Source organism: Heterodontus francisci, chromosome 3, assembly GCF_036365525.1.
Source record: "Heterodontus francisci isolate sHetFra1 chromosome 3, sHetFra1.hap1, whole genome shotgun sequence".
NCBI classification, from domain to species: Eukaryota; Metazoa; Chordata; class Chondrichthyes; order Heterodontiformes; family Heterodontidae; genus Heterodontus; species Heterodontus francisci.
In genome coordinates this window covers 150,374,884-150,400,028 of record NC_090373.1, presented here as the reverse complement: position 1 = coordinate 150,400,028, position 25,145 = coordinate 150,374,884, and the positions used below count along the sequence as shown (strand labels likewise).

Genomic DNA, 25,145 nt, shown 5'->3' with positions numbered 1-25,145 from the left:
CTTGATTTTGAAGTTCTCATCCTTGTTTTCAAATCACTCCATGGCTTCACCCCTTCCTATCTCTGTAATCTCCTCCAGCCCCACAACCCTCAGAGAAATCTGTATTCCTCCAATTCTGGCCTCTTGAACATCCCCTATTTTAATCGCTCCACCATTGGTGACCATGCCTTCAGCTACCTAGCCCTGAAGCTCTGGAATACCCTCTCTTTGCCTTTCTGCCTTGCTTTCCTCCTATCTCTTTGACCAAACTTTTGGTCATCTGACCTAATATCTCTCCATGTGGCTTGGTGTCATATTTTGTTTTACAATGCTCCTGTGAAGCACCTTTGGATGTTTTATTCTGTTAAGGGTGCTATATAAATATAAGCTGTTGTGATTGACAGGAGTTTCTTTGCTTAGCCACTGGTATGTTAGAAAATGTCAGTTTTATTTAAAAGCATCCATTGGGCGTGAGTATTAAATAATTCTATAATGGAACCATTTCAGTGAAGATTTAAATAACCATACAGTATATTAAGCAGTGATGTGTTTTGCAACTACCATGTAATTTGATACTTTACAGAAATACTTTGTTTTCAACCAAAGCAATCAGAAGTGCTTGTGCATTGGAATTCTGTTATCATGGAAATTTCTTTCTAAAATCTCGAAACAAAAAAGAAATCCATGACATTCCAAAATCAATGAATGTAATGGCTTATTCTGTGGGTTAATATGAAGAGCCTGGATATCGTTTAATTACATATCTGCAGCAAAATTTGACGGCTGAAGCCTAGTCAGTGTGTGATCTGTGCAAGTGGCCCTGATGCTGCCATCATCAGAGAAGGAGCTCTGATGGGTATCAAGGACCGTCTCGATTGCTACAAGCCTGTTGACATTGGCTATAGCTGCGCTACTTCTAATTTGCTTCTATCTTCGGTTTGACATATTTTAAACAAAAATGCAGGAAAATATAGAGCAAGTTATCAACAGTGAGGTTGATTGCTAAATTTATGGTGTACTTCACCGATTTCACTGTTGCAAGAAAATCTGGGCTTTTTTTTCGAATGCATGCCTTCCATGGAGTTAATTTTATAATTCATTTCATGAATATCATTAAAAACCATAAAATTCTTGTGGTTTTGTTACAATTAGTATTAAACAGTTCTTGTATACGTTTGTAAGCCAAAGTATTCATTAGCAGTTTTCCCCACTTACCTGCACCACTAATTAAAGAAGTACCTCCAGCTCACCTCAATGTGTCACTATAGTACTACATGTGTAAATTGCGTATCACACTCACACTTATGTAGAATGTTCAGCACAGGAACAGGTCATTTGCCCCGACAGGCCTATGCGGGCATTTATGATCCACATGACTCGTCTCCTACCCCAGTTCATCTAACCCTATCAGCATAATTATTTTTTTCCTTTCTCCCTCATGTGTTTATCTTGCTTTCCCTTAAATGCATCTATGCAATTTGTTTCAACTACTCTTTGTGACAGTGTGGCAAGTATATTCATGAAATAGTAATAAATCACTACTGAACAATATTTTTTTCAAAATGTAGAACTAGTAACTTGCTGCTAGTTCCTGCTGAACGTAATAGTTTAGCCTGTGTCCAAGGGGAAGAAATATCTGCCAATCTAGAGCTTCAGGAGACCATTGAAGCATTCCCTTCCGCTAAATTTCAAGATGGAAGAGCGGGATTGCTACTTCAGAGTCTTTTTGAAAAAAAAAATAAGCATACCTTCCTTGGCATCAGGAGTTGGCCTCCGCATTATTTCAGGATGTGAGTGAGAAACAATTGAGCAGGTAGAAGACCAGATTTCTGCTTTGCTGTAGTTTTTCTTTGTGGCCTTAAACTGACCTGTTGTCTTAAGTGCATTTTGGCTGAGGAAGATGACAGCTTTCCGTGAGCTTTCCTTTGCCCCTTTTAGGAAAGGACAAGCAAGACATGTTATCCTGTTGTATACAAACACATTGGGCTGAATTTTGAGTGTGCCGCAAATTGCGGCAGCGCGCTCTGATCTCGGTGCTCTGCCCGTGTGGAACCGCCGTCACTGAGCCCCCGCAATATTTCGTGTGGGGGCTCATTTAAATGGAGGAGGCAGAGCTGCTGCCGCTGATGACGAAGAGGGCACAGTGGCATCGGACGCTGTTGCCATTTTTAAATTGCTGCAAGCCCTTACTGGCAATTTTAATTTTTAAAGTGACCATTACCTTTAATTTATATAAAAACATTAAAGTACAGATCAAAGGCCCTCTTCCATCCCCTAATCATAAACAAATAAATGTATTTCCCCTCCACACCACCCCCTCCCCCCCCCCCCCACCCCACCCCCCCAAACAAAAAAAAAACATTTTTGCCGGTCCCGAACATTTACACACAAACATTATGATCTTTGCCCTTCAAACCCTTCCCACTATTCCCTCAACCAATGGAGTAAGTTTCCTCAGTCCCCCCCCCCCCCCCCCCCCCCACCCCGAACCTGAAAATTAAACTCCTCACCAATGTCTCACCTTGAATCCCCAAATGGGGATCGGAAGGTGTGGGACCTCCGGCCCCTGGCCGGAATGTCAGTGTGGGATGGCCACCCGGTCCAGGTAAGTTATTTAACATCGATTAGCATACATTTTATTAGGCAAATAAAGGCCTCACCGCTTGGGTGGGGGTGGCGCACTGAGGCTTTGCTGCCGCCGGTAAAATGCGGCATCAGGGGTCATGGTGGGCCTTTCCTGTAAGAATTTTCCGGGCCACCCCGCTACCACCCCCAATGCCGAAGGGTGAGTAAAATTCACCCATTATGTGTTGCATGGTAGAACACCTGTCATTAGGAGGCTGTTATCTGTTTTGACCAATGCCACAGGAGAACTGCTAACTAAATATGACTATCTAAGGATGCATTTACAGGCAATGTTGAAGTGGGAAGTTTAATTAGATATCAATCACCCAGCATTCTGTCTGAAATGTGTGTTCTGTCGAGTCTATGACAGGCAGGCAGCCGATGCCTTTAAATTCTGCTCTGCCTAACAACACAGAAATAGTTACCAATGAGAAGTAACAAGATTAATAGCAAAAGCAGCAAGGTACTGTGCTCCTGGAATTTTGAACTTTAGCGTACGAGCAAATTCATTGGAAGATCCTGCCAAAAAACAGAAGTGGGTGCATAGTGCCACTGATCACTGCAATATTTAAATTTGTTTGTAGAAAGGCTACAGTAAAAGTGGAATTTACTTTTTTTCATGAAATTGAGGACTGCTAATTGTTAATAGCTGGAACTTTATTTAGTGTTAATCAGAAAAGATAACAGCTTGTAAACAATGCATTTAGTCAAGATAATTCTGTTATTAGTTAAAGAATTTAAATAAAAACTTACTGGGTTAGTATGTTTTCGTATTCTGAATGCCAAACATTAGATAGCATTCCAGCTTGAAAGATTATTGCTGAATTGAGATATTTTTGCCTATTTTTAATTCTTATTTGGACAATTAGAATAATGCTGTATTAATTATTTGTAAAGTATTTTTAAAACAAAATTACAAAAGGCTATTTATTCAATATTCACAAGAATCACTAAAGAGTTCACATTTGATTTTTGCCACTTTACCATGTCCAGTAAACACACACAGACTGCTAGTCAGCAATGTGCGTTATTTTTAACAGATCGTTCATGGTACCCTATCGATCTATATGCTCAACGTTGGCAAAAATATAATGTTGTTTTTCATTGCTTTGCAAGTATTTATGTTGAATGGAATATTTGAATTCAAACACTGTTCTTGACAATTCAGTTTTCTACACATATCAATGAGGGCATCAGCCTGAATCTCTGGAGCATTTTTCATAATTTTTTTTTGTCTGGCAGCATAATATGACATGGTTATGATAACTGTGGCAAAAAAATTATCCATGTAAAGTGAGATCTCCTCGTAGGCATTTGGTCAAGGTTCAGTGAAACGCACATTGTAGTGCCATGAGACTCTTAGAGCTGCCATCTGATCACAGGTGCTGACTGAAATTTACGCATGGAATTTGCTTTCAGTTAACATGCCATGATCATTAATTATGGTCTTATAATGTGAGAGTTCAAAGTGAACCAATATTTTCCTCCTTTCCTCCACATTGTTGCAAATTGTTCCCTGATGTTGTGTTCAGCTTTGCTCATGTGAGAAAAATGTGGATCCTTGTTTTTTCCTTGTTTATGTTACAAAAGCTTCTAGTTTGATCATTAGTTTTTTTTCTGGCAGAGTTAGCATAAGAATCCAGTCAGTCTTGGGTCCAAGGGGATCCCATCAAGCAGCAGTTTGGTACATGTGATTTAGATCAGTTACCCAGAATGGTTTGATCTTGGGACATTCACACCATAGGTGAATGAATGATGACTAAATTCCTTTGTTCATGACTGTCAGATCGAGAGCAAATAATTATTTGGGGGTTTCCTCATGCATTCTGCCAATCACAAGAACAAACCTAGAAAATAACAAAGGAAAACCTGCGAGGCATTAATAAGTGGGAAATCAATTCAGAGATTTGTTACAGCAAAGCAGAATGCTAACATGATTCCTTATTATGGTTCATGCTTTTGTTATATTTAACCATTCCATTGTTGTCTCTTCCTAGGTAATGGTGTTTGTGCATGCAAGGAATTCAACTGTACGAACAGCCATGGCTCTTCAAGAGGCGGCAAAAAACAAGGGTGATATCATGTACTTCGTGCCGAACCAAAATGCGGACTATGGCTCTGCTGAAAAACAGGTACGCTGTCAAGAGAACTTTCAACCAAAGACATGTGTCCACATGTGCCTACGTGTTCCTGAAATTCCTTGGATCGTAATGCCAGCAGTACCCTCCAGCACTGACCCCACCACAATTTGTGGAATCAGTGGATGGGCACCTCATTAGCATGGGGCAGACAGGTACAAGCACCACTTTGGGTTCATCTCTGGCACCTGCTTGCCCCGTATCCACAGAAATTTCAACCTTCACTTGCTTTTTGGTACAGAAGCTTACCTGCTCTAGACATCACTGCTGGGGCCCACATACCTTTGTGAAGGTTATTACGGCTCCACTCACTTGGTGTGTCACCTACCACACAATGCACCTCAGAAGAAAGAACTCACTTGCTTTGTAAGGGGTAGATGGAAGTACTAACTTGATTGAGTTTTTTGATGAAATAATTGAAGAGGGTTGATGAAGGTAGTGCAGTTGATGTACACATAGACTTTCGGAAGGAATTTGATAAAGAGTCACATAAGAGATTTGTTAGCAAGATTGAAGCCCATGGACTTAAAGTGGCAGCATGGATGTAAAATTGGCTATGGGACAGAAAGCAAAGGTAAGTGGTAAATGACTGTTTCTCAGACTGGCAAGATGTAAATAATGATATCTTCCAGGGGTTGATATTAAGACCACTGCTGTTTTTGATAACTTGTTAATGGCCTGGACTTGTGTATAAAGGACATAATTTCAAAGCCTGTTGATGACACAAAACTTGGAAATGTAGTAAACAGTGAAAATGATTGCAGATTTAAGGAGGATATTAACTGATGAAATGGTAAGACACATGGCAGGTGAAATTTAATGCAACAAAATGTGAAGCGATGCATTTTGAAATGAAAAATGACAGGCAATTTAAACAAATTGTACAACTTTGAAGGGGGTGGAGGAACAGAGAGATCATTTTGTTTCCTTTTTCTTTGAAGATTTCAGTATGACTTTTGTTTTTCTCTTTTTTGATTTTGGGCAGCTGTTGGTCATCATTCTGTTATTCACACCTCCTCGAGATACATTTTTTGTTTCTTTATTTGCTCTGTTACCACCAGCTTTGGCCTTGCACAGCCAACCCTTTTGTCATTTAATCACTCCTGTCTTCCAACCAATCAGAGACCTCCTCCCTTTTCTTTTTCCACCATCCCTTCTTTCACTTGCTTAAAACTTATTACATTTCTAACTTTTCCCAGTTCTGATGAAAGTTCATCGACCTGAAACATTAGCTCTGTTTCTCACTGCACAAATGTTGCCTGACCTGCTGAGTATTTCTAGTATTTTCTGTTTTTATTTCAGATTTCCATCATCTGTGGTATTTTGCTTTTGTGTTCTGTTGGTGTTGCTCGTCATCAGAGGTGCAAGGTAGAGCTGCACAAGTGTTCCCATCCCATGGTGAAGGCTGGCAGCAGCAAAGTGCAGCTGAAAGTGAATGGAGTGACTTTTAAGAAGTTGGCAATCACCTGTCAAGCACTGAAAGCACACTCTGAGAAGGAGTGCTGTGAGCAGCCTCTCACCTAGCCATGGCTGGAGCACTTCAGTTTCATGAAGAAGCACTCCCTACTGTGCACTTGCCATGATGACCCTAACAAGTTGCTGACGGCTCATTAAATAGGTCTGCTGGTTGTTGAAGCCAGAAATCTTGGTTAAAACAGAACTTAATAATCTATTTGAATGTTTAAATACAGCTGCATGGATGTTTCCTGCTTGCCTTCAAACTCACCCGGGTAAAACCCAGAAGAAGACGGGATGATATCTGGATCCTGACCCGACGTCATGTTTAGGGGATTTAACTTTTCACACGCACCCAAACTCTCTTCCCATTTCCTGTAAAAATTCTGCCCAAAGGCTCTACAAAGCTATATATGGATAGGTAAAGCGAGTTACCAAAAAGGTGGCAGGTGGAGTGTTATATGGGGAAATGTGAGGTTATTCACTTTGGTAAGAAGAATAAAAAAAACAATATTTTCTAATTGGTGAGAAATTATTAAATAGCATTCAGGGGATTTGGATACCCTTGTACATGAAACACAGAAAATTAACATGAAGGTACAATTAGGAAATCAAATGGTATGTTGGCTTTTATTGCAAGGGGTTTGGAGTATAAGAGTAACGAAGCCTTGCTGCAATTGTGCAGGGCTTTTGTGAGATCACACCTGGAGTACTGAACAGTTTTTGTCTCTAAATCTCAGGAAGGATATACTTGCATTCGAGGAGGTGCAACAAAGGTTCACTAGATTGATTCCTGCGATGAGAAGGTTGTCCTATGAAGAGCGATTGCGTAGGATGGGCTTTTATATATCGAAGAATGAGAGGTGATCTCATTGAAACTTATAAGATTCTGAGGGGGCTTGACAGAGTAGACACTGAGAGGCTATTTCCCCTGACTGCAGAGTCTAGAAGTAGAGTTCATAGTCTGAGGATAAGGGGTCTGCCATTTAGGTCTGAAATGACAAATTTCTTCATTCAGAGTGTTGTGAATCTTTAGAATTCTGTACCTCAGAGGGCTGTAGATGCGCAGGCATTGAGTACATTCAAGGCTGAGATCTATAGATTTTTGGACTTTAGGGGAATCAAGGGATATGGAGATCAGACTTTCATTGTTTACAGTTGATACTATAAATAAAAACTTTCTCCCAATTTCAATTTCTCCTGAATTACGTTCACTCAAGAAGAAGACACGCTCCTCTTGACAGTTTCTCATTCACCCTAGAAGTACATGATCATGTGACAAATCACCAGCTTGCTCATAAACATGCTGCAAGGGCAATTAGGGATGGGCAATAAATGCTGGCCTGGCCAGTGACGCCTACATCCCATGAATGAATAAAAAAAAATGTGTCCAGCAACTTCCAACTCTTATACAAATAGTCCATTGCAGCTCAGAGAGCAGGAAGGAACTTTGCATATTACTCTCTGGGAATTATAGTCTTTTATATTGGAGATGGTGTGGGAGCAAGTGGCAGAAACTTTATTTTGCACGAATTTCAGTATCCTTCAGCCTTACATGTTCCATCTGTATCTGACTACTCATTTAATATTTGTAGCATTGTTTAGCAGTCAACCTCCAGCAATCATACATTTTAATAACTTGCTATGAAAGTAGATTGGATTTTAGCTCCATTATATTTTAGCAATATGTATATTAGAAAAATGTTACTGGAGTTAGCGTGTGATTTTTTGCATTCATCGCCAGTAAAAGGAAGTCTCCCTTCCTCAAAGCTTCCTTAATTGTCAGCTTCAGAGGATATTTCTTTGTTAGCTTCCAGCTTGACAGAGTTTAGAAATTAAGTAAATGATTAAAATAGTTGGTAGAGTTTCACCTTCAGTTGTCTAAGTGTGGAGTTTTGCAGGTCCATCTCATTAATTAAAGAAAATTGCCATTAGACTTTAAAAGTAGTTTTGATAAATACTTTAGAATAAGGATTGGAAGATGATGTTTAGTTTCACATATAAAAATATATTTTAAGTTAAATTGATGTAAAATGGTTGCTGTTGTAGTGGATTTTATAAAGATACCCTATATATGGTAAAATTTGTTTAGCCTCCTTGTCTCGAGAGACAGTGGGTAAGCGCCTGGAGGTGGTCAGTGGTTTGTGAAGCAGCGCCTGGAGTGGCTATAAAGACCAATTCTAGAGTGACAGACTCTTCCACAGGTGCTGCAGATAAAATTGGTTGTCGGGGCTGTTACACAGTTGGCTTTCTCCTTGCGTTTTTGTCTTTTTTCCTGCCAACTGCTAAGTCTCTTCAACTCGCCACACCTTTATGGTTGCCCGCCAACTCTGGCGATCGCTGGCAACTGACTCCCACGACTTGTGATCAATGTCACAGGACTTCATGTCGCGTTTGCAGACGTCTTTAAAGCGGAGACATGGACGGCCGGTGGGTCTGGTACCAGACGTTGTCCAGGCCTCGCTGCCGTAGAGCAAGGTACTGAGGACACAGGCTTGATACACTCGGAATTTTGTGTTCTCTGTCAGTGCTCCATTTTCCCACACTCTCTTGGCCAGTCTGGACATAGCACAGGAAGCCTTTCCCATGCACTTGTTGATTTCTGCATCGAGAGACAGGTTACTGGTGATAGTTGAGCCTAGGTAGGTGAACTCTTGAACCACTTCCAGAGTGTGGTCGCCGATATTGATGGATGGGGCATTTCTGACGTCCTGTCCCATGATGTTCGTTTCCTTGAGGCTGATGGTTAGGCCAAATTCATTGCAGGCGGCCGCAAACCTGTCGATGTGTCTCTGCAGACACTCTTCAGTGTGAGATGTTAATGCAGCATCATCAGAAAAGAGGAGTTCCCTGATGAGGGCTTTCCGTACTTTGGACTTCGCTTTTAGACGGGCAAGGTTGAACAACCTGCCACCTGATCGTGTCTGGAGGAAAATTCCTTCTTCTGAAGACTTGTGCACAGGTGAGAGCAGCAGAGAGAAGAAAATCCCAAACAATGTAGGTGCGAGAACACAGCCCTGTTTCACGCCACTCAGGATAGGAAAGGGGTCTGATGAGGCGCCGCTATGCTGAATTGTGCCTTTCATATTGTCATGGAATGAGGTGATGATACTTAGTAGTTTTGGTGGACATCCGATCTTTGCTAGCAGTCTGAAGAGACCACGTCTGCTGACAAGGTCAAAGGCTTTGGTGAGATCGATGAAAGCAACGTAGAGGGGCATCTGTTGTTCGCAGCATTTCTCTTGTAGCTGGCGAAGGACAGGTTGGAAAAGATGGCGGCGTCCAGGGCGGTAGTCGCGTAAGGCTGGGAGAGGAATTCACCGCAGAGAGAGGGTGAACGTCTGGCAATCCGGGAAAGGAATACTGATGAAGACCCTGCCAGTGGTGGCCAAGCTTGGCCAACTGGACAGGAAGGCCACTTGGCTGTGTTCGGGGAGCCCGTCCACGGCGGTGATCAGCAGGAAGAGCGGCCTCGCCCCATCTTCCCCTCGCCCCATCTTCCCCTCGCCCCATCTTCCCCTCGCCCCATCTTCCCCTCGCCCCATCTTCCCCTCGCCCCATCTTCCCCTCGCCCCATCTTCCCCTCGCCCCCTTCCCCCCACCCCCTCACCCCATCTTCCCCTGCGCCCCTCTCCCCCACCCCCTGCAGCCCAGCTCCCCCCGCACCCCCTTCCCTCCACCCCTTCCCACCGCACTCCTCCTCCTCGCACCCCCTTCCCCCCACCTCCTCCCACCGGTAAATGTGCTATAGTGAATCATATCTGTAAAGTGTTACCTGCTTAAAGTGCCTGAGGACAGCACTTTCTACATTACTGAATAAGAATTGATCCTTTACTTAAAAATGACAAATGTGTTGCAGTCAGCAAGTTACTGTATGTAATTAAAAGGAAATTATTTTGTTACAACAAAACTATAATTTCAAAACCATAATTTTAAAACTAAAAACAGAATGCTGGAAATACCGAGTAGGTCAGGCATCATCTGTGGAGAGAGAAACAGAGTTAACATTTCAGGTTGATGACCATTCAAAATTATAATTGAAAAAATCTAAGTTTAAAGAGCTGGAAATATTAAAGGTTAACATACAGTTATTGACCACAATATTCTTGTAGATGTACTTGAGAAATATTTGGCTCATAAAAACATTGACAGTTTGAATATGTTAAGTATGTGCTGATGCTATGTTCCTTGGAGATAACAAAGAAAGGTGACAGCAACGTCAAGCCATATAATCATTTGAATGAAGGTTTAATGTATGCTGCAACACTATGAAAATATAAGTCAACAGAAACAATATATTTTACATGAACTTTAAGGTAAGTGAACTTCACACCAGAGACTGAAATATTTAACTGAAATATTGGCATAAACTTCGATTTGGTAAGACAGTACTCTGGCAGGAGTTTGAGGGATGGGACGAGAATGGCTTTGCTTTGGCAGACAGCAATTTAAATGGCCTTGTGCCTTGTTCACATTATAACCACTTACATGTACAAAAATGAAGACATTTGCTCCTTCACATTATGACATCCTTTCTCTACAAGGTGGCTACTGTACAATATTTTTGTTTTCATTCATTTTGTTTCTGTGCAGTAAATTGAGACAAACTACATTTCAAGTTGACAAAAGGCGTAATGTTCTGCAAATTTTCTAAACATTGTGTTGTATTTACACAAGTTGTACAGGTAAAACCTGATATTAAAGAAACTGATGGGTCAAGAGACAATGGAGAGAATAATATAATGGAGATTAAGATGCTGATGGAGATTGAACTGCGCAACCAAGGCTAAGAAAGAAAGTGCAAAAAGTCAAAAATTTGTGAAAAATTTCATCTGTGGACTATTCCTAAAGAATGTTTTCTATTTTTTAAGTATTCAAAAGATATAACCCAAAATAGCTTGCTCAGTTTTTTTAAAATGTGATTTTTTTTTTTAGTATTTGTATTTCTTTTTAAAACAGTAAGACTTAAGAGATCCTAAAGACCTTATCACCTTGGCATTAAAGAATATAATTTTTCTCCTTTCCTCACCCTTCCATTGATGCTAAACCATACGTTATTAACTCCAGTTGTCATTAATTACACATGTTGTATGATATATTTCGAAATATAAGGTGGTAAAATTCCTTCACGCTCCAGTGCTGATTTTCTATAACTATTCAAATTGTAAGTTTTTTTTTTAAACGGTTTGTTATGCCATTTCTAATACAACCATAATAAAACTATAAGCGAGATTGGAATCAGTGAGCATGAACTAAATGAAGTATAGAATTATTACTTCATTTTACATCACATTATTTCTACTGCTTGTCCACAATCCTAAGGCATCCTAGGGATTTGGGGGAAAGGATGGGCATCCAGAGGGTATCCAAAGCTGGAGCTCCCTGGGTGACTAAAGAAATTGGCATTAAAATGAAACAGAAAAAGGAGGCTTATGATAAATGGCAAGTTCATAGAACATTGAAGAATCAAGTAGAATACAGAAAGTAGAGAAAACTGAGAAAGGAAATTAACAGGGGAAAAGAGCAGGTCACAGAGTCATTGATGGCACAGAAGGAGACCATGCAACCCATTGAGTCCATTCCAGCTCTCCACAGAGCTCTCCAGTCAGTCCCACTCCCCTTCTCGATTCCCGTAGCCCTGCAAGTTTATTTCCTTCAAGTGGTCAACCAATTTCCTTTGGAAGTCATTGATTGTCTCCGCAGCAAAAGTTAGCTGATAACAAAACGCTAAAGTATTATATAAACATATAAAAGAGTAAAAGGATGATCAAAAATATGGTTGGTCTGATTAGGGACCAAAATAAAATTATCTAATGGAGGCAGAGGGCATGGCTGAGATACTAAATGAGTAGTTTTATCTATCTTTACTGAAGAAGAGGATGCTTCCAATGTCTCGAAATAAGGAGGTGGTAGAGAAATTGCAATCAGCTCTGAAGAGAGACTGAAAAGGCTAGGGCTGTTTTCCTTAGAGCAGAGAAGGCTGAGGGGGGACATGATTGAGGTATACAAAATTATGAGGGGCATTGATAGGTTAGATGGGAAGTAACTTTTTCCGTTAGCGAAGGTGTCAATAACCAGGTGGTATAGATTTAAGGTAAGGAGCAGGAGGTTTAGAGGGGATTTGAGGAAAACATTTTCACTCAGATGGTGGTTGGAATCTGGAATGCACTGCCTGCAGAGGTGGTAGAGGCAGAAACCCTCACAACATTTAAGAAGTATTTAGATGAGCACTTGAAACGGCATAGCATACAAGGCTATGGGCCAAGTGCTGGAAAATGGGATTAGAATAGTTAGGTGCTTGATGGCCGGCACAGACACGATGGGCCAAAGAGCCTGTTTCTGTGCTGTATGACTCTATCCTATAATAAAAATAAAGAGGAGGTACTTAAATGTGCCTATTTACATAGATTAGATGGAACTGTAATATATTTAACAAGATAGATATAAAAACAATGCTTAAGGTGAATCAGCTCTCTTATAGTATAGTGCTTGTTTCTGTTCATCACTTCAACCTTCAAACGTCAATTTTAAATACTTCCGGGCCCAAGGAGCCTTACATGTCAATGGGTTTTTACTTTGGCGAATGGTTGTAATTCTCCTGCTCCATGGCTCTCTATGCTAGTTGTGGTGTATTTTAATTATTTTTTTACAGAACATTGTGGCAAAAGCTTGCCACTGAACGATCAGAAATCACAATTATGGCATTCATCACCAATATTACCATTGCAGTGACTTCTGGGCCATTAGATAGAACAATTTTGAAAAAAATGAGGCTCTAGTACTCTTTCATATCTATATGTATTCAATAGAGCCAAATATAAAGCAATATATTTATGTTGGGTGGGAGAACAAAAAGTGTCATTTAAAATTTTTGCTAATTCAGACTTGCATCCTTTTACAGCTACGTAACCTCCACAGATATTTAGCTTGAGTAGAATTGTAACCAATAAGGCCAGCACACATATTTGTTAATTCACACACAGCATTCTAATTCCATCAGAAAGAATAGTGAGAAAATATCAACCATTCATTTTGCAAGTTATAGGTAGCTAAAATGAGCAATAGTCTTCACCCATGTGCAAGTCACTTGTCATTGCATAAAAAAGCCAAGTAAAGTCTGGCCACCCAACCCGGACCCAACTATGTGTGTCGGGTTCGCGTCGGATCGGGTTGAAATTCCGAGACCAGCATTCCGGCTCGGGTTGGGTCGGGCTGGACTCTGCTTCCGGGAAGTCACGGGATCAGGCTTACCCATGATTCCCACAACTCCAGCTGCAGGCATAGCCTGCTGATGGAACAGATGAAGAAGATTCGTGTTGGGTCGGGCGCGAAAATATATTAAAGGGCTCGGGTCGGGTTCGGGTTGGCTGTGGTCGAGTCGGGTTTTAATTTTATACCCGAGCAGGCTTTAAAGCCAAGCACCATTAACCATTTAGGTTTAAGTAATTGTTTTCTGCCCAAGTTTTCAAATTCATAGGCTTAAAACAATATTTCCTGGTGGACTATAGTGGGAAAAAATTGTGCACTGTACTGGAACTTAGTTTACTGTTGTATAATACATGTTTTTAATGTATTAATTTATGGGATCTTGGAGATGGTACACACTGCAGCCACGTTGCACTGCTGGTGGAGGGAGTAAATATCTAAGGTGATTGATGGCATGCGAACCAAGTGGGCTACTTTGTTCTGGATGATGTTGGTCTTGTTTAAGCTGCGCTCATAAAGGCAAGTGGAGAGTATTCTGTTACACTCCTGATTTGTGCCTTGTAAGTGGTGGAAAGGCTTTGGGGAGTCAAGAAGTGAGTTACTCGCCAAAACATTTCCATCCTCTGACCTGCTCTTGTAGTCACATTATTTATGTGGCTGGTCAAGTTAAGTTTTTGGATGGTGATGGTGGCAATGATATTTGATGTCAAGGGGAGGTGGTTAGACTTTCTCCTGTTGGAGATGGTCATTGCTGACATTTGTATGTTGCGAATGTTACTTGCTGCTCATCAACTTGAGTCTGAAATGTTGTCCAGATCTTGCTGCATGCGGGCACAGTTTGCTTCATTATATTAAGAGTTGTGAATGGAACTGAACACTGCAATCATCAGTGAACATTCCCACTTCTGACCTAATGATGTCGGAAATTTATTGATGAAGCAGCAGAGGATGTTTGGGCCTAGGATTCTGCCCTGATGAACTCCTACAACAATGTCCTAAGGTTGAGATGATTGGCCTCCAACAATCAGAACCATCTCCCTTTGTGCTGAGTATGACTCCAGCCAATGGAGAATTATTCCCCTGCCCCCCCACCCCCGATTCCCATTGCCTTCAGTTTTACTAAAGCTCCTTGAAGCCATACACAGTCAAATGCTACCTTGCTGTCACAGTCAGTCACTCTCACCTCACCTCACCTCTGGAATTCAGCTCTTTCGCCTATTTTTGGATGTAACTTGTAATGAGGTCTGGAACTTAGTGACCCTGGTGGAAACCCAAACTGAGCATCAGTGAGCAGATTATTGATCAATAAATGCCACTTGGTAGCACTGTTAATGACTTCTTCCATCACTTTGCTGATGATTGACAGTAGACTCACATATCAAGAAACGGCTGGGTGCCCTAGATACAGCAAAGGCTATAGGTCCACGCCAATCTTCCAGCTGGAGTGCTGAAGACTTGTGCTATAGAATTAGCCACACCCTTAGCCAAGCTGTCCATTACAGCCACAACATCGGCATCTACCCGACAAAGTGGAAAATTGCTCATGTATGTCCTGTCCATAAAAACTGGACAAATTCATTTGGGCCAACTGAATAGGGCCAGCATTTTTACATTTTTCTACTGCCAAAAGCAGAAGCTGAAACATTGTAGAATACCTCAATCTTCAGACTGCCAGCAGTTTCAGAACATATCATCTTCTATGGGAAAATTCTGTATTAACTTTTGCATACTGCAAAGCCTTATACTAAAACAAATCCTAATATAATGGTAATAACACTTCGTAGATGTCAAGTACAGCTTTATTACAAGAACACAAGAAACAGGAGCAGAATTAGACCATATGATCCATCGAGCCTGCTCCGCCATTCAATGCGATCATGGCTGATTTTGGGCTTCAATTCCACTTTCCTGCCTGCTCCCCATATCCCTTGATTCCCTGTGAGACCAAAAATCTATCTATCCCAGCCTTAAATGTATTCAATGATGGAGCATCCACAACCCTCTGGGGTAGAGAATTCCAAAGATTCACAACCCTTTGAGTGTAGTAACTTCTCCTCATCTCAGTCCTGAATGATTGGTCTCTTATTCTGAGACTGTGCCCCCGCATTCTGGATTCCTCAACCAGCGGAAACAATCTCTCAGTTTCTACCCTATCAAGCCCTTTCAAAATCTTGTATGTCTCAATTAGATCACCTCTCATTTTTCTAAACCCCAGAGAATATAGGCCCAATTTACTTAGCCTCTCATCATAGGACAACCCCCTCATCCCAGGGACCAATTTAGTAAAGCTTTGCTGCACTGCCTCCAGTGCAAGTGTATCCTTTCTTAAATGTGGAGACCAAAACTGCACACAGTATTCCAGGTGCTGTCTCACCAAATCCCTCTACAATTTTAGTAAGACTTCTTTATTCCTGTACTGTAATCCCCTTGCAATAAAGTCCAACATGCCATTTGCCTTCCTAATAGCCTGCTGCACCTGCATGTTAACTTTGTGCATTCCTTGTACCAGTACCCCAAAGTCTCTCTGAACATCAACACTTACCAGTTTCACATCTTTTTTTAAAAAAAATATTCTGCTTTCCTATTTTTACGACCAAAGTGAACAACTTCACACTTCCCTACATTATACTCCATTTGCCATCTTGTTGCCTCCTCACATAACCTGTCTATATCTCTTTGCAGCCTCTCTATGTCCTCCCCACATTTTACCTTTCTACCGAGCTTTGTTTCATCGGCAAACTTAGATACATTACTCTCTGTCTCTTAATCCAAGTCATTAATATAGAGTGGAAATAGCTGAGGCCCCAGCACTGATCCTTGTGGCACCCCGCTATTCACTGCCTGCCAACTTGAAATGCCCCATTTATGCCCACTCTCTGTTTCCTGTCTGTTAACTAATCCTCTATCCACGCTAATATATTACCCCCAACACCATGAGCCCTTATCTTGCCTATTAATCTTTTATGTGGCACCTTATCGAATGCCTTTTGGAAATGCAGGTATACTACAACTACTGGGTCCCCTTTATCTACTCAATTAGTTACATCCTCAAAAAACTAATAAATTTGTTAAACAGGATCTCCCTTTCGTAAAACCATGCTGACTTGTTCTAATCATACTATGCTTTTCCAAGTGCAATGTTAAGACTTCTTTCTAGCATCTTCCCAATGCCTGATGTTAGGCTAACTGGTCTGTAGTTGCCTGTCTTCTCTCTACCTCCTGTCTTGAAAAGCAGCATAACATTTGCCAACTTACAATCTGACAGGACCATTCCTGAGTCCATGGAATTCTGGAAAATAATAGTCAGCACATCCGTTATCTCTTCAGCTATCTCTTTTAGAACCCTAGGATGTAGGCCATCTGGTTCCGGGCACTTGTCAGATTTTAGTCCCTCAAGTTTCTCCAATACTTTTTCTCGGCTGATATCAATATCCTTAATGTCCTCACTCTTTTTAGCCCCTAGCTTACTGCCTATTTCTGGTTTGGAACTAGTTTTCTACTGTGAAGACAGACACAAAATATTTATTCAATGCCTCTGTCATTTCCTCATTCCCCATAATGATTTCTCCTGTCTGTGCCTCGAAGGAACCAATGTCTACTTTAGCTACTCTCTTCCTTTTCATGTACTTATAAAAGCTCTTACAATCTTTTTATATTGCTGGCGAGTTTACTCTCATTCTATTTTTTCCCTTATCAACATTTTGGTGGCCCTTTGCGATTTCTAAAACATTCCCAATCCCCAGACTTGCTTCTATTTTTGCAACATTGTGAGCCTCTTCTTTTGGTCTAATACTCTCCTTGACTTCCTGAGTGAGCCACGGATGAGTCTTTCTTGACAAGTCTTTGTTTTTGAATGGAATGTACTTTTCTTGAACCCTTTGCATTGTCTCTTTATATGTTCCACTATTCATTTACCGCCATACCTTCCAGTCTATTTACCCAATTAACCTTAGCCAGTTTTCCTCTCATACCTTTCTAATTGGCTTTGTTTAAGTTTACGATTCTTGTTTGTGATTGAAATGTGTCACTTTCAAACTTCACATGAAATTCAATGATATTATGATCACTATTTCCCAGTGGATCCTGAATGATTACATTGCTTAATAATCCTGCTTCATTACACTGTCCGAGATCTAAGATAGCTTTATCCCTAGTCGGTTCTACAATGTATTGCTCCAAGAAACTGTCACAAAAACATTCTACAAACTCATCTTCTAGACCACTGTTGCTAATTTGATTGTCCCAATCTATATGCAGATTAAAGTCCCCCACAATCAATACATTACCTTTTTTACACGCTCACCATGGAACCAGATGTCGATTGTGATTCTCCCAGGGGCGGGATAGGCCAACAACAGCCTTCCCCCCCACAGACCAAATAAGGGCCTCTTCCTGCCACTGCTGGGTTCTTAACAGTGGCGGGGGGTGGGCTACGCCAAGCGGGGAGGATGCCTTGGAAAATGAGGTGCCCTCCGTGTGGGCTTCAGGGGTTTGGGGGGGTGGGGGGTGTCCCTCATTCGTGGGCAATTGGTGGCCCACGGGACACCCCCACTGGGAACAACTGTTAGCCCCGGGACCCCCTCCCCCTACCACTTCCAGCCCGATTCTCTGGGGCCTTCTGAACTGACCCTGGTGACCTCGCCTCACCTACTTCTTCGAGGTTCCAGCGTGGGCCTGGGTCCAAGGCCTCTGCAGCACTGGCAGTGGCCACCACTCCAGGTGGCGATGGTGATACTGCTGGGCTGCCAGCCCTGAAATTGGCCAACAGCTCTTGGTGGGATCCCCATCGCTATTAAGTCTTTAAAGGGATGGGGATCCCGCCTCCTTAAAATTTAACCCCAAAAGACCGAAGAATCACTCCGGGGGGTCTGAAAAAATGCAGAGGCGGGGTACCTTCTGCCTTTTCGGCCTGGTGCCCCGCCTCCTGCACAAAATCCAGCCCAAAGAATGTGTGAAGTAGACACATCATAACAGAATGACACTCATCCAGATCTTAATGGATGGTCATGGACTTCACATCCTGGTCCATTGTGTGTCACACCATGTTAGAAGACCATGTGTCAGGTACCAGAAATGCTAATATGATGAATTGTGACCTTAAAAGGTAACCCTCTGGAGAGAGAGGGGGAGATCACAGAAAAGCAGTCCAGTGAGCGGCTGTTGAAAGATGTAGCCTAAACAAGAAGTCCTGCTGCTCGTTTTGCACTTCAGCTTGGTGCAGCAGAGAAATGAAAGTGACCACCACCTCCGGTCTGAAATCTTAACCACCAGAAATCTAGAACACCTCTACAAGTTTAAGACTACAAACACCCAGGCTTGCATCTTTAGAACAGACTGCCCTTCCGAGAAGATTCAACAGGTTTACTGTAAACCACGAACACTTAACACAACATGAACTCTTACACTCTCATGAGAAGATAGAGAGAAGTTAAAGGGTATGTGAAACTGAATTGTTAGGTGGGAGGAGTGCACTGTTTTTTCGAGTTCCACTTCTCCACAGGTCACAACATATATTTAAGTGTTTATCCACCGACTGATATGGTCAATCATAGACTTTTTTTTATCTCAGAATAAAATACACCAACCAGGTTTCTTTGATAAACAACAAAATTATCCATTTATTATAAGACAAGACTTAATCAGTAACGATGCAAAGCATTAACACACGGGTTGAAATATGAAAGTTCCCTTTTTACCTTAGCCCCTCTCTCTTTTACACACACACACACAGACAGACACACACACACACACACCCCTTTGGCCAAACACTTGATAATTCTTGAAGAAATGGGAAGATGTTGGTTGTCCCTTTTTTGGTTTGATGTCCCAAATACATGTAGATGGCTGTCACTGGGATCTTTCAAGAACAGCTCTTTTCAGGCAACATTGAAGATCAGTTTGGCAGGTTTTCTAGACAAAATGCAGCATCAGGGGTTTCTGGCAGGCTTTTCAGAAGAAATGCAGCATTAGTTTTTCTATTTCTTACACTTGATTCTCAGGAAATTCTCAAAAAGATGGAAGAAGGTGCTGATGATGACTGCGCTCTTGGTTTTCTCCAACTGCCTTCAAAACAGTTCACATGCCAACACACTGTCCAAAGCGAAACCAAAAACAATATCTCAAGACTCAAGCCTTCTGATTCATATAAATCTTCACCTATCATTTCTCTGTAAAAATCATCTCCAAGTCAAAAAGCCCCTGCTGGATATTTATCTGAAGACAGGTGACTTCCAGTAAGGGTTGTTTACAAACCAGGTCCAAAAGACATTCTGATGACCTCTTTTCCATGACCCCAGTGAGAAAACATCCATGGAATCCTTTTCAGTTTTCCCAAATAAAACAATGTCCATAATTCTAAAATACATGAGTCCTCAAAAAAACCTAACAAAAAATATAGAAGCACCATCATAACACTTCCATCCTTGGAGGAATGAAGCACCATTTTCAAATGCATTTCATTACAAAGAGTGGGGGAAAAAAAGATGAAAAATATTTTAAAACACATTGTCACACTTACTCATTCACTCTTTACCTGTAGCTAACACAGCTCTACTTTGTACCATCTTTGCACTCAGATAACTCATAGTCATGTTAAAACCTAGACAAAGGATCCACAATTACATTATTTTTTTCCCGCAATGTGGATAATTTTTTAAGTAAGCTCAGTATATACCAGTGTCTCTCGGTAATCATGGTGAACATGGACCTCAAAATGCTTAAAAGCTGTAATAAACTTAGGGTTTCTTTTTCCAGTGTTGAATATCTTCTTTGGTATTGATTTAGCTTTTTGGAAAAGTATCCCACTGGCCTTTCTATGCCTGATTCATCGTCCTGAACCAGGACTGCACTGACTCCCAGCTCACTAGTATCGATTGCTACCTTGAAGTGGTTCATTAATAAAAATGGCTTTCAGCCTCTCAAAAGATGCTTGGCACTTCCTTGACCACACTACCTTGGCTTTCTTTGTAGAAAATCCATCAATTGAGCAGCCACAGTACTAAAATTTGGTAGAAACCACACATCCCCAAGAACCTTATGATTTCTCGCTTAGTCCTAGGGTGAGGAACTCCACCAGTGCTTGTACTTTCGCTGTTCTTGGCAACACTTGTCCTTGCCCTACTATATGTCCGAGGTAGGTTACTCTGGCTTTTACAAATTCACCTTTGGCAAGGTTTATCACTAAATCAGCTGATTGTAATTTTCTAATCAGAGCTTCTCGTTGTTCCAAATGGTCCTTCCAATTGTCACTGTATACCAGCACATTGTCAAGTTAAACCACACAGTTAGGAACACTGGCTACCACTTGGTTCATTAGTCTTTGAAAAGTGGCTGGGACATTTTTTAGCCCAAATGGCGTCACTCGGCATTGGAAAAGACCATCTGGTGTGACAAAGGCCAATATTTCTTTAGCTCTGGATGTTAACGGAACCTGTCAGTATCCCTTTAACAAATCTATTTTTGTAAGAAATGTGGCACTGCCCACTTTGTCAATACAGTCTTCCAAGCAAGGAATTGGGTGGGAGTCTGACTTTGTTACTGCATTAACCTTTCTATATTCTATGCAGAATCTAGTTGAACCACCAGTTTAGGCACTAACATGACTGGGGAACTCCAGCTGCTTTGACTGGGTTGAATGAGGTGGTTCTCCAGCATGTATTGGATTTCTGCTGCTTTTACCTGGGCTTGTTTCTCTGGACTTAAGCATCATGTGTGGCGAAGATTGTACATCCTGGCTTGTTCCTACAGATGCTTTTAAATTCTGTGAGTAGTCTTATTCGGTCTTCTCGTTGTTCTGCGTCTAAATATGAAAGCATAGTTCAGTTTGCTTACCCACTTTTTTTTCATGTTTGTACTTCTGGCTGTTCAATTTTCAGTCCGTTAACACCCTTTCTGCACTAATGCTTTAACATATCTTTGCTCCATGACCTTCTGGTCAGCTATTCTGTGACCTTGTCCTATCTACACCTTCTCTTTTGTTATCTCTTGCCCCACCCCTACTTTACTTGCTTATAACCTTTTACATTTCTAATATTTGCCAGTTCTGAAGAAGGGTCACTGACCTGAAACGTTAACTCTGCTTCTCTCTCCACAGATGCTGCCAGACCTGCTGAGTGTTTCTTGTTCTTATTTTATGAAAGCATAGTGTCTGATCTCCCTGACAATTCAGTATTAGCTAACCGGTTAGTAGGAGGTTCAATTTGAGAATTGTCTAGGCTTCCTTCTCCCTCATCCTCACTATCCCTTTCAGCCTTCACTGTCCCTATTACCTGACATACCTGTGCTTGCTTATCCTCCTCCCAGCGATGATATTATTTCAACATATTGATATGACACAGCCGATTCTTTTTCTGGCAATCTGGGGTGTCAATCAAATAATTTAATTTACCAATTCTTTTGTCTACTTTATATGGATCACTGAACCGTGCAGTTCACGCTGTAAAGGCCGTAATACTAACACCTCATTCCCTGGTTGAAATGTTCGGGTCTTTGCATGCTTGTCTGCCCAATTCTTGGTTGTTTGGGAAGCTTTAAGGTATTCCTGAGCCACTTTGCAGGCTTTCGTGAGCCAATCCCGGAACACAGGATACATGATCAAACACAGAAGATTCGCCCCTCTGTTCTATAAACTAATTCAAAAGGACTAAAACTGGTAGACTCATTAGGTGAATCACTAGTGACAAACAAAAGAAATTCTAGCCCTCTATCCCAATCATAAGGATATTCACGACAGTATGTCCTGATCATTGTTTTGAGGGTCTGATGGTACCGTTCTAAAGTCCCTTGTGTCTGTGGGTGATATGCTGAAGACTTCAACTGTGTAATACTCAAATTACCCATAACTTCCTGAAAACCTTCAGACATAAAATTAGAACCTTGATCCAACTGGATCTCAATCAGTAATCCATATTTAGTGAAGAACCGGATCACTGCCTTAGCAGAAAGTGTTCTCAAGGGAATAGCCTCTGGGAACCGAATAGCCATATCATGATAGTGAGTATATATTGGTGTCTCACTTTTGTTTTTGGTATAGGTCCTACACAGTCTACCAATACCCTACTAAATGGTTCCCCAAAAACTGGTATGGAAGTTAGAGGTGCCAGTTTTATGGCAGATTGCGGTTTTCCCACAATCTGGCATGTATGACCTTCCGATGACCTCTTTTCCATTACCTTAATGATAAAACATCCATGGAATCCTTTTCATTTTTCCCAATAAAATAATGTCCATCATTCTAAAATACATGAGTCCTCCAAAGAACCCTAACAAAAAATATAGAAGCATCATCATAACAATATGTTTTGACGAGGCTTGACAATTTCATCAGTTCATTGGAGCATTGCATTATTTCTGCCTGGAATCTATTTACATGAATTAAATGCTTTGATTAGTCTGACTAAAGAAGCAGCAGTATTATGTGAATAAATGTACCTCTTGTCTTCCTAAAGAGTGTGCTGGTGAACCAATAGATGCAGCTCTGGATTGTTGGTCTCCTGACTAAGAGGTACAAAGTCAGATCGCCGCCTACATTATGGTACCCAGGATTGGCATAATTTTAATTCATCTTTTCACTATGTTAACTTGGATTTATTATAATTTGAATGCCAACAAATGTCCAAATTCAAGAATTCCTTGGGGAGAGACACGCCAGTCTCAATGATGATAGGGGGCAAAGAAATTTGATCAGAAGGAAAATCTCTTTCCATTCAAGCATGTCAGAAAATGGAGACCATACCTCTAGCTAAGCTGTTGCAGTACAGCTACAACACTGGCATTTACCCAACAGAGTAGAAAATTGCCCAGGTATATTCTGTTCACTAAATGCCAGACAAATCCAGTCCAACCAATTACTGGCCTATCAGTCTACTCTCAATCATCAGCAAAGTGATGAAAGTTGTCGACAACAGCACCAACAAGCAGCACCCGCTTAACACCAGTGCTCAGTTTGGGCCCTGTCAGGACCACACGGTTGCAGACATCATAACAGCTTTGTTCCAAATCTCGGGCTGAATTTTCGAGGCCCACCAAAGTCAGGAGTGGAGGCACAGGAGCCCTGAAAATACTGGCACCGGACAGCGCGTCAACTTCAAGGTGCCAACCCTGTCGCTGGCAATCACTAGAATGGGGGGAGGGCAGGACAGGAATCCTGCTCTCCTCCCAATTAAGGCCAATTAACATGTTGAAAAGCTTGTCGGGTTCAAGTTAAGTTTTTTTAAAGGGCTGGGCATGTTATCTGCACCTCAGAAACAGTTCATCTGAAGGCAGATGGGTAAAAATTGGGAGCCAGCCATGGATTCCCCAGGGTATCACCTGAGCCCTGTAGGAGGGTCAGCAAATGGGGACTGGATAAGGGAGTTCCCTTGGTGCTGCACAGTCGGCGGGGAGAGTGGACACTTAGCGTCCGGTCTTTGAACTGGTCAGTGCCCGCCAGCATCGCGATAACCGAAGAGAGGGGGGGCAAGGCTGCCAAGGAAAATTGGGCAGCCACCTGCCCAGAAAGAAGGCTCCAACTGGCAATGGGGATATGACTGCCAGATTTTGACTGCAGTGGCGATGAGAGGCAACACCCTTCACAGGAAAGGCGGAGCTCCAGGCATCAGGAGGGCATGGGAGAGGAAAGACGGGCAGGCACACAACCGAGGCCAAACCCTCAACAGAGGATTGACTGCTGAAGACAGAGCTACCTGGCGACAACCTAGCCCCAATGCCGCAGGAGACTGTCACTCTCTAGGCAGATGGTCACAGACCTCTGTGCTCTCGTTGCCGAATATTTTGCACCTCATAGCACTGGTCGCTGTGTCCTGCCAGTAGCTGTCAAATTCACTGTTGCCTTTAAACTTCGCTTCTGGCTCCTTCCAAAGAACAGCTGCGGACCTTAGTGGCATCTCAAAAATGGCTACACCACTGCAACTCATTGTTCACTGATGCCGTCTTTGCCAGAGCTGGGCAGCACATTCATTTAACAACAGATACAACCTCACAGAGTCAGAGGGCATTGGGTTTTGCCTCCAGCGCTGGATTCCCCCAGGGACAGGGCATCATGCATGGCACCCATGTGGCCATCAAGGCACCCAGTAAGTGGCCAGTGAGATCTATCAACAGGAAGGGCTTCCACTCCCTCAATATCAACTGGTCTGTGACCACAACAAGAGCTTCCTCCCACGTGTGTGCTTACTTTCCTGATGCCTACAATGACTCTTTCGTCCTCCGCCACTCCAGGCTGCCTCAGATCGTCACTCCAAGCCCTAAAGTGTGCGGCTGGGTCCTAGGGGACAAGAGAAATCCCTTGAAGAGATGACTACTGACCCCTCTAGGAGAGCTCTAGTGGTACAGAGATAATACCATCAACGCCACCTGCTCAGTAGAGCAGCCATTGAGTAGGCCTTCAGGCTTCTATAAATGAGATTCCGGTGTCTGGACCGGTCGTGTGTTGCCCTCCCATATCCTTCTGCAAGGACCTCAGTCATTCTGGGGGTCTGCTGCTCCCTCTACAACATGGGCCTGTAGAGAGGTGTGGACCTTGTGGATAGTAAGGCCCTAGAAAGGGAGAAGCAGAAGCAGGAGGTTAGCAAGGCAGAGGGAGATGATTCTAAACGACGAGGTGGCCTCCTCCTGCCACCCTCCGCGAAGAGGATCTGCCCTGCCCCAAGTGCCAGGCCTCCGGTTCCCCGTGATATCTGACTTCCCTCTGATGCAGTGGAAGGCTTTGGCTCAAACTGCAGATCTCTCCCTCAGGACAACCAG

At 42.2% G+C, this 25,145-nt stretch overlaps 1 protein-coding gene across 2 annotated transcripts in view; it reads left to right on the top strand.

Annotated features, from left to right (window-relative positions):
* The window catches only part of ascc3 (activating signal cointegrator 1 complex subunit 3), a 740,670-nt gene that overhangs the window by 327,719 nt on the left and 387,806 nt on the right, over positions 1-25,145 (top strand). The window contains exons 14-15 of one of the 2 annotated variants that reach the window (XM_068026891.1): positions 4,602-4,736; positions 10,875-11,104. In XM_068026891.1, the coding sequence (XP_067882992.1) occupies positions 4,602-4,736; positions 10,875-10,886 (147 nt within the window). In that variant the 3' untranslated portion in view covers positions 10,887-11,104. Of the gene's footprint in view, positions 1-4,601; positions 4,737-10,874; positions 11,105-25,145 lie in introns of those variants that run through there. The other variant, XM_068026887.1, reaches the window with a different exon arrangement.